General features: G+C 40.0%; 1 protein-coding gene across 1 annotated transcript in view; it reads right to left on the reverse strand.

Annotated features, from left to right (window-relative positions):
- Positions 1 to 14,744, reverse strand: part of LOC126235376 (uncharacterized protein C18orf63-like) — a 165,470-nt gene that overhangs the window by 3,965 nt on the left and 146,761 nt on the right. Inside the window, exons 7-8 of the mRNA XM_049944099.1 lie at positions 14,139 to 14,720; positions 13,945 to 14,058 (exon numbers count right to left, since the gene is read on the reverse strand). Coding sequence (XP_049800056.1) covers positions 13,945 to 14,058; positions 14,139 to 14,720 — 696 coding nt within the window. The remainder of the gene's footprint in view (positions 1 to 13,944; positions 14,059 to 14,138; positions 14,721 to 14,744) is intronic.

Below are 14,744 nucleotides of genomic sequence, written 5' to 3' on the forward strand. Positions count from 1 at the left end.
GTGATTATCTATTCTCTAGCTGAGGTAAATTTAAAGCCCTGTAGCTTCATCAGAAAATATGACTGTGATAACTACTCCTGCAAAACCTAACTTCAGCAGTCCTTCAATGCAGTAATGTATTGTGTGTTAAGTAAGCCATACAAACAGTTTGTGTTTTGGTATGTTTGCAGTAATCTTTTTGATTATTGTATAAATGAAAAATTGTAAACAGTAGAAAAAGAAAAACTCTGAAAGTCATAAAAATGTATCGAAAAGTACAGAAGAGATTGACATGAGCGAACAAAAGATGTCCAATTGCACTGATAATTATTGTTAAGTGCATATCATATATTTAACTTCAAAAATCATAAGAGATTCATGTGTCTAAGATCTGTCTATAGAGACACTTTAAACAAATGAACACAAAGTACAGCAAGTGAAAAACACATAACACCAGCAAATGCAGATGAAGACCAGTGTTATTCACAATCAAAATCACTTTACATGAATTTTTCATTCAAGCAGGGAATATTTCTCCATTTCTCACATTTCAAAAGTGACTGGTGGAGCAGTGTAACTAAATTCTTAAATGACTCTAAGCTATTGAACACCAATCAAAGTAAATGAAACAAAAGCATAGAAGTGATAAAAATGAATAACACTAAAGAATAATTAGATACTTAGAAAGTAAGCAACCTACCATATGAGAGAAGTTAGATTTTTCTACAACTTTTGTTGCTGTCAATGATGAATTTCTTTTATACAGCCAGGGAGCACTAAATGGACTCAGGTTGTGGAACTTATTTCAGATCATTACAATCATGAAATGAGAATGTTGTCCAATGCAAAGGAAGTTTGAACAGGAGTGCCACTCTCATTTTACATAAATAATATTCAGAACAAATATAAGGTAGTCAAATGCACCCTGTTTTCAAATGACACAAGTGTAATAGTAAGTAAAATGAAGGAATTTTGATAGTATTGAATAAGTTCTAAGGCACATATTCATGTTCCAAGGCAAAGAAGTTGACACTTCATGAAACTAAAAAATACTTACAATATGAGAAAAAAAATCAAAATGAAGATGTAAGCCTGATATCGGGCAGCAGAGACTTAGAAAGTGTACAGGTTACAAGACTGTTGCAAGTGCTTGTTCACCAAGACTTAATACTGAAAAGAATACATAATAAAACATTCACAGATACTGAATTCCATTGGTTTACTCAGAGAATACATAACGATATAGATATTCTGTTAGCTTCTGCATTCAGTGTTCAGAAGAGCTAGCAGCATTTTTTTGCTGCTGCATGCTGCAGTGTTTTATATCGGTGGTGGATTCTATGTGGCTGGGACCAATGGTCACTCTGCAGAACAATAGAACTATTACACAGTTGATAACTGCCATAGATTTCTAAGATATTTTGGAATTGGAGCAGGATAACAGTTCCTTTGTCTGAATCAACATTGCCTTTCAAAGAAATATGCATCTGTAGTTAAGTAGTCAGGGTTTGAAACTATAATGTAATTGCATAGATAAAAAAAATCTGCTCATTGAACAGTGACAGGTGAACACACATATAAAGATACAGAAATTTTCAAGCTTTCAGAGTCAATGGCTTCTTATTCTGGCAGAAGGGTTGAAGGGGAAGGAAGAGGGTGAAGGAAAAGATCTGGTGAGGAGTAAGAAATGGTAAGAGTTTGGAAAAGTCACCCATAAGCCTGAGTCAGGGGAGACTTACTGGGCAGGATGAGAAGGAAAGTGTGTCTGACTGCTGTGTAGAGGACCTTGGTTCAAATTCTAGTACCACCAGGGATTTTTTTTCTTTGTGGGAATGAAGTACTCAGCCTCGTGATGCCAATTGTGGAGCTCCTTGAGTGAGAAATAGTGGTTTCAAGGCCTGGGTAATTGACAATGGCCGGGATAGCAATGTGCTGACCCTATGTCCCTCCATACTGTATCCAAATGAAGCCATTGGCAGGGGATGACATAATGGCCAGTTCAAAGTTATTTTAATTGGAATATAGTACTTCCAGTTTTAAGAATTTGGAGTCCAGATCAAATAGCTGATGTAAAACATGTTCAGATGCATGTCGCTAGGATCATTAAAACTTGGACAGCCCCTACAAAAGTGAAACAGTGACACTCATGGAAATGAAAGGAATGTTTGGAAAAATGGCAAGATTTTTCTTGTGGTGCCTTGTTGGGTAAATTTAGAGCTCCAAGCTCCAGTATTTAAGGAACTGTGTGTGACAAATCTACAACCTTGATGGTCTCTCTCATATAGCTTTTTTCCCTTCACTCAATATATACATCAAATAGTACAGAATCACTAATACTGACAAAGTGCTCTCTTTAAGCACTGTTCACTTAGGTGAGAAAAGTCATGGGATACCTCCAAATTTCATGTCGGACTTCCTTTTGCTGACATAGTGCCAACTATGGGATATGACATGGACTCCACAAGTTGTTGGAAGTTCCCTGCAGAAATATTGAGTCATGCCACCTCAATATCTGTCCATGATTGTGAAAGTGTTGCCAGTGCAGGATGTTGTCCACAAATGGACCTTTCAATCATGTCCCATGTTCGATGCGATTCATGTCATCTGATGTGGGTGACCAAATCATTTGCCTGAATTGTCCACAATGTTCTCCAAACCAATCGTGAACAGTAGTGGCCCAGTGACATGGCACATTGTGATCCATAAAAGTGTCATCAATGTTTGGAAACATGAAGTCCATAAATTGCTGCAAATGGTCTCCAAGTAGTGAATGTAACCATTTCCAGTCAATGATCAGTTCAGTTATACTAGAGGATTGAGACAATTCCATGTACACACAGCCCACACAATTATGAAGCTTGCGCAGTGTCTTGTTGACAACTTGCGTCCATGGCTTCGTCGCGTCTGTGCCACACTCAAACCGTACTGTCAGCCCTTACCAATTGAAATTAGGACTCATCTGATGAGGCCATCGTTTTTCAGTTGTCTATGGTGTAAATGATATGGTCACGAGCTCAGGAGAGGCATTGCAGGTGATGATGTGCTGTTAGCAAAGGCACTCACGTCAGTTGTCTGCTGCCATAGCCCATTAACCTTAAATTTCACTGCACTATCCAAATGGACATGTTTGTCATGCATCCAAATTGAATTTCTGCCGTTATTTCATGCAGTGTTGCTTGTCTGGCAGCAATTACAACTCTACACAAATGCCACTCCTCTCGGGAGTTAAGCAGAGGCCATCAGCCACCACATTGTACATGGTGAGAGGTAATGCCTGAAGTCTGGTATTCTTGTCACACTGTTGACACTGTGGGTCTTGGAATACTGAATTCCCTAACAGTTTCCAAAATGGAGTGCCCCATGTGTATATATCCAACTACAATTCTGTGTTCAAAGTCTGTTAATTTCCACCATGTGGCCATAATCATGGTGGAAGCTTTTTCACACGAATCACCTGAGTACAAAAGACAGCTCTGCTAATGCACTGCCCTTTGATAGCTTGTGTACACAATACTGTCAACATCTGTATATGTACATGTCACTAACCCATGACTTTTGTCACCTCAGTCTATAGTGGCTTGCAAGGTGTATACGTAAATTTCGAAAAATAATAAAGGTCAGGTACGTACTGTGTTCCTCACATTTTGATCTTTAAAATTTAATTTATGGCTGTTGTTCTACAAGTAAGTGATACACTTTCAGCTAGACATGTAACTGGACAGAAAATTTCATGTCTGGCAACAGTCACCCTCAGGGTGAACAGAAGTGCTATTCGTAACACATTTAAAATGCTGATGTCAGTAACTATTAAGTTTCTTCGAATATGAAAGTAACATTTATGGAGAAATAGTCTCTAATGAAAATACTAGAGAAATTGAGAAATACATACAGATTAGTGTACTGCTTGGAATAGTAACCAACAGCAAAATCTAAACATACGCAAATGGGGTGAAAAGGGCAAAAAAGAAAAAAAAAAGTATTATTTCATTCTTCAAAGTTATATCTGACTGAAAGGATGAATGATTTGTAGTCAGAAGAGCAAACACTAGATGCATGTAATATGAGGATTATGTGAAGGTACCCAGTGTACAGTCAACCTAGCATCTCTTCCATGTTCAAAGCTTTGTAAAAGACACTTTTGCTTCCTCCAGGAGACATCTCTGTTTTGGCTGTCAATTTTTCAGTAAGCAAAATCCCAATGACTCTAATGGATTCACACTTCTCAAAAATTCCATGACATTGTCCTGACCTGATTTATTCTACTAGATTACTTAAAAAAAGCCTCATTTAATTACTATAATTCACATCATTATCCATTCCAACAATGGAAAACTGACTTGAGGAGGAAAAATGACATGTGGTAAGCATCAGTAAGAGTTGGAATTTTTCTTGATTTTCCTATCATTCCTGTCATTTGCAATATGTATGAGGGATGAAGTAAGCTGTTGTCTGACTCTTTCTGGAATGCGTGCTTTTGGAATTTTTATCTGTAAACCCCCATGAGATGTTTGGCACTAATGTTAAATGAATATCTCCATGATGCTTTTGTACTTACAAAATTAAGACTTGATGACAAACATGCATTTTCTTGGATTTTCTGAATTTCTTATGTTTATCCTTCCTGCTAAGTTCTCAGACCGATGAACAATACTAAAGAACTAGTTGAACAAAGATTTTTTAAAGATTCACGAGGAATGAATTATGTTTCTTTAGGATTCTTCTCCTGAATCTCAGCCTGGCATCTGGTTTTCCTACAATTAGATTTATGTGACTGTTCCAGTTCGGGTTGTTTTGGACAGATACTCCCAGATATTTTATGGTTCTTACCCAGCCTGGCATCTGTTTTCCCTACAATTAGTTTTATATGATTGTACTGGTTCAGGTTGTTATAGACAAATACTCCCAGACATTTTATTGTTCTTACAATAATGTGTCTTTCCACCTATTTATGTGCAGTAAATTATATGTTTATGTTGAGGGTCAACTAACTGCCAGTCCCTATACCAAGTATCAATCCTCTGCAGACTGTCTTATTTATATGCAACAGCATCATCTGTAAACAGACTTACAAAGCTTCCAATGTCATGCACAAGATCAGTCATATACATATTGTGAATATTAATGGAACTATTAGAATCTCCTGGGACGCTTTCAAAATATTTTTTCATCAGTCAATTTTACCCTATTGAGAAACATTGTGTTGAGTTCTCTCTTTTCAAAAGTCTGCAGTTTAGTCAAAAAAATAGTTCTATTTTCAGTAAGATCATATTTCCTACAGTAAGCATCAATGTCGGGCTTTATCAGATGCCTTCTGGAAATCAAATAGTATACCATCAACTTGGGTGCTATTATCTAGTGTTCTGGAGATGTAGGGGACAAGGCAATGTGAGTATCACAAGATAGCTGTTAACTTCACCAGACAGACACTAGAAAAATATATCTACACTAATGTTTGTGAAAATGGCAACATCCTGAAGGAATGTTCAAAATCACTCAAAAATCAGAGGATGTGGAACAATGGACCTATAATAAGTGATTAAGATTGGAAAGAGATGGAGTACACACTTGCCCAGCAGTACCCTCTATTGTGTGACCACACAGGTCATGATGATCAGTCACTGCACAGACCATAAAACAAAGTAGAAATGGTCAAGCAACTGCCAGTATGGCTCACCAGCATTAAATGGTGCAATATCATCTTGTGAGTCAGTTCAAATGGGCAGAATGATTGATCTCTGGGAAATGGGTTTCTTGTACCTGACACAGTGACTCATAAAGGGTATGCTGCAATGAGAGTTGTTGGAACCAGCAGGTAGAAGAGTCAGTATTACACAATGCTTAGTTGGTGCAGACCCGTTAAACAGTAGAAACATGCAAGCAAGTGCTGGTAGGCCTCGCCAAAGTTAATGACACTATATCAGCAAGTCATTCAGTTCAAATGGGCAGAATAATTGGTTTCTGGGAAACAGGCCTGTGGTACCGTGATATTGTGGCTTGTACGGCTATGCTGCAATGACTGTGATGCATGTGTGGAACCAATGGATAGAAGAGGATTGTACACAGAGATGAGTGGCCGCTCTACCACAAAATGTGACCCCAGCACTGAATGACTACCATATTGTCCACATATCTGTAAACAACAGAACACCTTCATTCACACTGTAGCCTTGATGTTGGAGCACTGCAGTGGGTGTTTACGTGTCTGCACTGATGTTTCAACACTATCTGCTAAGGGTGTCACAATGCCATTGTGTTGGCTTCCATCGACCAGAAACCACCAACACCTTACATACTAAGGGAGTAGAACACCATCCCTGGCAAAATAAAGTGCTTATGGATGAGTCCCTCTTCAGCATTTCCTACACAGATGGCCACTTACTTGTTAGATTCTACCATGGTGAACAGTCGGCAAAACTACATTATTGTGCAATAAAGCAGACAAGCACAAAAGTGATGGTTTGGGGTGCCATTGGCTATGATTTGCAATCCAGTCTTCTAAATACTGGGGGTGATCTGATCAGCAACCACTACATCATGGAGGTTTTAGAGCCCAGTGCATGACCCCTTCTCCAAGCAGCACCACATGCCATGTTTAGCACCTTAGATTCTAAGCGAATAGAATACCATCACTGGCAAAATAAAGTGCTTATGGATGAGTTCCTCTTCAGCATTTCCTACACTGATGGCCACTTACTTGTTAGATTCTACAGTGGTGAACACAGTCAGCCAGATTACATTATTGAGCAACAATATTATGAGAGGGAAAGTTGCTACTCACCATATAGCAGAGATGCTGAGTTGCAGATAGGCACAACAAAAAGATTTTCAGACTCAAAGCTTTCAGCCAATGGCCTTTGTCAACAATAGAGACACATACGCACAAACACATTAATGCAAACGCAACTCACACACATGACTGCAGTCACAGGCAACTGGGTGTGGCTTCAGTTGCTTGAGACTGCAGTCGTGTGTGTGAGTTGCATTTACATGAGTGTGTGTGTGTGTGTGTGCATATGTGTGTCTATTGTTGACAAAGGCCATTGGCCAAAAGCTTTAAGTGTGAACAACTTTTTGTTGTGCCTATCTGTGCCTCAGCATCTCCGCTATATGATGAGTAGCAACTTCCCTTCTCGTAATATTGTTACATTCCATCTGATTTCCCATTGTTTGATTATTGAGCAACATAGCAGACAAGCACAAAAGTGATGGTTTGGCATGTCATTGGCTATGACTTGCAATTCAGTCTCCTAAATACTGGGGCAATATGAACAGCAACCACTACATCAAAGAGGTTTTAGAGCCAGTGCACTACCCCTTCTCCAGCAGCACCACATCCCATGTTTCAGCACGAAAATGCCCAGCCACGTGTGTTGAGAAATGTGCAAGCTTCCCTGGCCTACATGATCACCTCACATATTGCCCATTGAGTATGTCTGAGATATGGTTGGTCGGCAACTTGTTTATTCTGTTTCTCCTAGAACCAGGGCAGATGCTTTGTGGATGCACTCACAAACCGTGTGGCAGTGTGTTCCCCAGCAACAGATCCATGCCCTCTTTGATTCCATGCCATGATATGTAGAGGCTCTGACTGCAGCATATGGCGGCTTCACACTGTACTGAATTCTCACAGTCAGACTGAATGTACAGTTCTGTAATTCCAATCACTGGCATATTGTCACTTCCCTAATATGTGGAATAAATTTCTTTGTAATTGTATAAGGACGTTGCATTCACAGTGACCAAAAGGCTGCTTCCATATATGGCCCTGCCTTTTATTTAGTAGGAAATGCCTGTCACTGGACTTTAGTAAGAGGTAGTGGTTGGTGTATGGGGCAAGTCTTGCACATGGACGGCCGCAAGCGAATGACTAATGGGATGCAGGACTGGGAATAGGATAATAATAAGGATGGAAAAAGAGATTTTGTAGGTTGGGTGGGCAGCGGAATACTTTCTTGGTGGATGTGGGTAGGATTTTGGGTAGGATATCCTTCATCTCAGGGCATGGCGTGAGGTAATGGGAGCGATGGTGAAGGACACATTTTGCTTTTGAAGGCCAGGGTGATACTGGGTGATCAGAGGAGTGCTGGTCTGTGGCTGGTTAACAGGTTTACTCATGTCAGAGAAGGAGATGGCATGGGAGATCTGTTTATAGATGAGCTGGATAGGATACTGTCTGCCAATGAATGCTCTCATAAGATTATTGGTATATTTTGAAAACTCCTGCTATATACTTAAAATTCCTGCTATATACTTCAGATACGGTGATTCTGTAAGGAAGAGACATTTTCACGTGGAATGAGTGACAGCTGTGGACCTGACGGGATACCAATTCGGTTCTACACAGAGTATGCGAAAGAACTTGCCCCCCTTCTAACAGTTGTGTACTGCAAGTCTCTAGAGGAACGGAAGGTTCCAAATGATTGGAAAAGAGCACAGGTAGTTTCAGTTTTCAAGAAGGGTCGTCGAGCAGATGTGAAAAACTATAGGCCTATATCTCTGACATCGATCTGTTGTAGAATTTTAGAACATGTTTTTTGCTCACGTATCACGTCATTTCTGGAAACCCAGAATCTACTCTGTAGGAAGCAACATGGATTCCGGAAACAGCGATCGTGTGAGACCCACCTCGCTTTATTTGTTCATGAGACCCAGAAAATATTAGATACAGGCTCCCAGGTAGATGCCATTTTCTTTGATTACGGAAGGCGTTCGATACAGTTCCGCACTGTCGCCTGATAAACAAAGTAAGAACCTACGGAATATCAGACCAGCTGTGTGGCTGGATTGAAGGGTTTTTAGCAAACAGAACACAGCATATTGTTCTCAATGGAGAGGCGTCTACAGACGTTAAAGTAACCTCTGGCGTGCCACAGGGGAGTGTTATGGGACCATTGCTTTTCACAATATATATATAAATGACCTAGTAGATAGTGTTGGAAGTTCCATGCGGCTTTTCGCGGATGATACTGTAGTATACAGAGAAGTTGCAGCATTAGAAAATTGTAGCGAAATGCAGGAAGATCTGCAGCAGATAGGCACTTGGTGCAGGGAGTGGCAACTGACCCTTAACATAGACAAACGTAATGTATTGCGAATACATAGAAAGAAGGATCTTTTATTGTATGATTATATGATAGCGGAACAAACACTGGTAGCAGTTACTTCTGTAAAATATCTGGGAGTATGCGTGCGGAACGATTTGAAGTGGAATGATAATATAAAATTAATTGTTGGTAAGGCGGGTGCCAGGTTGAGATTCATTGGGAGAGTCCTTAGAAAATGTAGTCCATCAGCAAAAGAGGTGGCTTACAAAACACTCGTTCGATCTATACTTGAGTATTGCTCATCAGTGTGGGATCCGTACCAGGTTGGGTTGACAGAGGAGATAGAGAAGATTCAAAGAAGAGCGGCATGTTTAATCACAGGGTTATTTAGTAGGCGTGATAGCATTACGGAGATGTTTAGCAAACTCAAGTGGCAGACTCTGCAAGAGAGGTGCTCTGCATCGTGGTGTAGCTTGCTGTCTAGGTTTCGAGAGGGTTTGTTCCTGGATGAGGTATCGAATATATTGCTTCCCCCTACTTATACCTCCCGATGAGATCATGACTGAAAAATTAGAGAGATTCAAGCACACAAGGAGGCTTTCTGGCAGTCGTTCTTCCCATGAACCATATGCGAGTGGAACAGGAAAAGGAGGTAATGACAGTGGCACGTAAAGTGCCTTGCGGAGTATAAATGTAGATGTAGATGTACTGTTGGTGGTTGACAAGGGCACCTGTGCCTATGGAGTCATCTGACAAGTGGAGCTCGACACCTAGGAAGGTGTATTAATGAATTCAGAAGCACCAGGTGAAGTGGAGTTGGGAGTTGGCTTTGAGGTTATGGAAGAAAGAGCAAAGGATGTCCTTGCCATAAACCTAGATCATGAAAATGTCATAAAGGAAACTGAACCGGACAAGAGGTTTTAGGCATTGACTGAGCAGGAAGGATTCCTCCAGATAGCCCATAAATAAGGTGGTGCAGGACAGTGCTATGTGAGTATTTATGGCAGTACCACAGACTTGTTTGTAGATTTGTCCTTTGAAAGAGATATTATTGGGGTCATGACTTGGTTGACTAGGAGGATTAGGAAAGGGGTGGTGGGTTTGGTGTCTGGAGGATGTTGGTACAGATAGTGTCCCATGACCAGAAGGACATGGGCATGGGGGATGTTGGTGTACAAGGGTGTTGCATCCACAGTGGTGGTGAAGGAGGTGAGCAGTGTCTTGAACACAGGATAGGAGCTTACGGACAGTAGTCTGGAGGGGAAGCATTGCACCCAGCCACAGTGTGCCGACCAAGAGAAAAATCTGTGGGGTTGGGATTGTGGAGTTTTGGGAATGGGTGAAAGGTAAGAGTGCAGGGTTTGTTGGTGTGAGGATGGTAAAGGATTTTGGTGTCAAGTCTTGGCATGGACCTAAGGTCTGCAGGAGCTGTTTCAGGTCATGTTGAACTTCCGGGATGTCATCATGGTTGTAACATTTGTATGTCAGAAAGTTGATGGAGGCCCTCAGCTACATAGTCACTATGATTCATGAGCGCTGTGGTGGAGCCCCCCCCCCCCCCCCCTCCCCTCTCTCTCCCCATTTTTCAACCTGTCTCACTTCTCTCTCCTCTCCTTTCTCCCACATCTTCACCCTTTTCTCCCTCTCTCCCCCTCAGTTTTTCCCACCATCTCCCTCTTCCTACATCTTTTTTGCAGTACCCTCTGTACTCCCTTCATCTTGTGCAGCCACAGAGTCAGCTGTCCAAAGACCTGCCTCTTTCTTGCTATGCCCTCCTTGCATTCTTCTGTAACCCTCCCCACCTCCGTCATCCCAGGCAACTGCTTTCAATAATCAATTATCAATAATTAGTCTTTTCATGGCCACAATAGTGTACATTTGGGTGTGTGTATGATTATGTGTTTGAGAATGTGTTTACTTTTGCTAGAAAAAGAGGTAGTGTTCTAAACCTAGTTGAATACTGTTTTCTATTCATGTTTCTGTGCTCCCACATATCATCTGTTGTAGGTTTCCCTTATTTCACGTGTATCTGTGCAACATAAATGCCCAACATATTTTAATATTTTGCTACTATTCACTTCTGGTTTCAATCAGCTTTGTGTCTTCACACAACAAGCACAGTCCCAGTCCACTGCCAACTATCCAGAACTGACTCTGTATAGTTACATGAAATAATGTACCGAATCAAGCAGTCTGAGACTAATTAAAAGTTAATGAAATTTTATTGTTTCACCAGGAATCAAAACTTCATTTGTAGTATTTAACCAGTTAAATTTAATCCTGGATATGAATTGGGGTGTTGTATTTGACCCTTGTGGTTCTTCCTTTTGCCCTACTCCAATTTTCTATTTACTTTCGCACAAAAGTGTATTTAGTTTTGAACACTTCATATGTTGATGTGAAAACTTTTGTGTGGCTGTTGGCTGGATCTCAGTCAATAATATCTAACCAGTCTTTTCAATACATGTTCTATGCCTTGTTAAATATTTCAGAGCTTTCCACTTCAGGTTCCACCAAGCTCTCAGTTTCAGGCCACACACAAAAAAAAAAAAAAAAAAAAAAAAAAAAAAAAAAAAAAAAAAAAAAAAAAAAAAAAAAAGTGCAAGAGCTCTCATATACATACTGGTGGGCACTACAGTGCTTGTAGAACCTTGGCCTCCTTTGTCACCTTCCTCCAGTCTTTTCTGTCCACCACTTTCCTTCTCCAATTCCTGACTCCCAGTGTTTTGAGATCCTCCTCTTAATGTTCAAACCACATTTTCCTGGGACTTCCTCTTCTCCCGTTGGGTTTTCCTATAAACACTTTTTTAACACTTTGAATTTGTGTCATTCTCTGTACGTGCCCAGCCCATCTTATTCTTTCTTGTCAATTTTCACAACAATTTTCATCTATCCAAAAAGTGTCTGTAGTTCTGCATCTGTCTTTATTCTCCAGCTCCCTTCCTTACTCACCATCCCAAATATCTTTCTCAAAATCTTCCTTTCCCATTTCAGTAACCAAACTTCATCCTTTGTGGTTATCACTCAGCCTTGCCATCCATACATTACTAGAAGTCTTAATATGGTTAAGTGTATTTGGATTTTGGTACTTCTCCCAACATTTCTGGACTTGAATATATTCTGCAAATAATAATAATACTGGTTTCAACTTGCTATCGTATCTTGAATTTCTGCTGCTGTCCTTTTATCTTCTGTTATTACCAAGCCCAGGTATTTTAAACTTTTCCAATCTGTGGTACTCTTTCCCATATATTTCTATTGAAGTCTCTCCTCTATCACCACCAGTATCTCCCATCATTGTATACTTTGTTTTACCTGTATTAACTTCTAGTCCTAACTTCAACACTGCTTCCTCCAATGCAGTATAATTATCCTTCAAGGCTCTGATATTCTTTGCAATTAATGTTGTGTCTCCAATGAACGACACCATGTGGACCTGCCAGTTTCCCCGGGATTTGCTCAATTACTTTCTATAGCGCTAAGTTAAAGAGTCGTGCAGAGATCACATCTCCCTGCTCCAGCCTCCTCCCCACATGGAAATCTCCTGACAACTCTTGAAAATTGTTGCTTTCATGGTCATTTCGGTAAGCCTCTCTAATTTTAGTAGCTCCCATGTATAAGAAGGATAAAAGAAGTGATCTGCAAAATTACAGACCAATGTCCTTAATGTTGGTTTGCTACATAATTCTTGAGCAGATCCTAATTTCAAATATAATAAAACTTCTATCCACAAATCAACAAAGATTTATAAATCATTGCTCATACAAAAGTAAACTTGCTATTTTATTGCTTGATTTCTTGTGTACCATGGATGATAGGCAACAGCATATTCCTACATTTGGCACTGTGCCACACTGCAAACTGTTAATAAAAGTTCAAGCAGATGGAATAGCTTCTCAGATATGTGAGTGGCTTGAATACTTATTGTTCTGGATGCTGAGTGTTGATCGGAGAAAAAGGTATCAGCAGGAGTGTCCCAGGGAAGTGGGGCCTCTCATTCTTTACATCCATAAATGATCTGATGTATTGGGTGAGCAGCAATTTGCGACTGTTTAATGATGAAGCTGTAGTTTTTGGGAAAGTGTTATTTTTGAGTTACTGTAAGAGGAGACAGGATGACTTGTGTAGAGCTTCTACTTGATATGAAGAATGGCAGTTTGCCCTAAACTTTAAGTTAATGCAGGGTGAGTAGGAAAAACAATCCTACACTCTTCAAATTCAGGGTTAGTGGTGTGCCACTCTACGCAGTCAGGTCAATTAAATATCCAGGAGCAGCACTGCAAAGTGACTTGAAATGAAACAAGCATGTAAGGTAGGTTGTACGGAATGCAAATGGGTGACTTTGGTTTATTGGGAGAATTCTGGGAAACTGAAGCTCCTTTATAGTAGATTGCATACAGAAAACGTGTGCAACCCGTTCTTGAGAACTGCTACAATTTTTCAGATCCCCAATAAGTTGGATTAAAGGAAATCATTTAAGCAATTCAAAGGTGTACTGCTAGATAAACACACGAGTATTATAGAAAAGCTCCACAATCTAATGGGAATCCCTGGAGTGAAGAAGCTGTTCTCTTTGTAAAACACTAATGAGTAAGTTTATAGCACCAGCATTTTCTAGAGATGACAGAAGAATCCTACTGGCACCAATATACTTCTTGTATAAGGATCATGAAGACAAGGTAAGAGATATTGGACCAGACAGTCATTTTTTCCTTGGTTTATTTGTGGAATAAAAAGATGTGATGCAAGTTACTCTCCACCTTGCACCATATGCTGGCTTGCAGAGTATGTACGTAGATGTAGATGCGTAAGATTACAATAATTGTGACTACTTTTAACATAATTTGTAGATAAAATAGTATATCATCAATGCAACATGCACACTACAACACTTTTCACGTAATTAATACTAAGAGGTTACCGCTGATGAAGGTGATGATGTTTGAACACTTCTCTTTAAACTTGGGACACTATTTAGCAGTGGATTCTGTAAGGTATGTGCAATGAATTTTACTTGGAGTTGACCACTCGGAACCTAAAACAGAAAGATGGTAGAGAACACATGTGTTTCAATATATATATCTGTAAATTTCTGTCTCAGAAAACATTACTTACAGGAACTTGAAGTGTAGCAGGAGCTGAAGACTCATGGGTTTGCATCAGTAACTGTGACAGAGAAGTAGAATGTTTCTCTGTAGTGCTTTGTCCTGTTAGCTGATCACATTTTTCTGCATATTTACTAGAGCTGTTATTAATATCATTCTTTGCTGATTCATGTTGTCCTTCCAGAGTTCTTCTGTAGGGTACACAAACACGCTTCTTGAATATAGGAACATACTTAATCTGATTGGTTTTGCCAATTTCAGCACACTTCTCATTGACTGCAGCTTGTATTTGAAAATCAGGTGCACTGTCAGCGACTGTTGGGTTACTTAGGTCACACTGTAAAACAGGACATACACCAGCAGGTGTCGGTGCATGTTCTGAGGAACTCATAAGGCTTACACATCTACTTCCACTTGGTGAGCCTTTTGCTTGGGGCAACTGTATTTTTCCTTTACTCTCTGATGAGTTCATTTTGGCACATTCTGGCTCTAAACTGCATACTGGTGTCATTTTAAGGAAAGTGGGGCTAATGGGTTGGAGATCTTTGTGCTGGACCCGTGAAGAGGAAGACAGATTTGGTAAAACCAAATTCTGAAAATACGAAAATATACAAGA

This window comes from Schistocerca nitens, chromosome 2 (genome assembly GCF_023898315.1).
Source record: "Schistocerca nitens isolate TAMUIC-IGC-003100 chromosome 2, iqSchNite1.1, whole genome shotgun sequence".
Lineage (NCBI taxonomy): Eukaryota > Metazoa > Arthropoda > Insecta > Orthoptera > Acrididae > Schistocerca > Schistocerca nitens.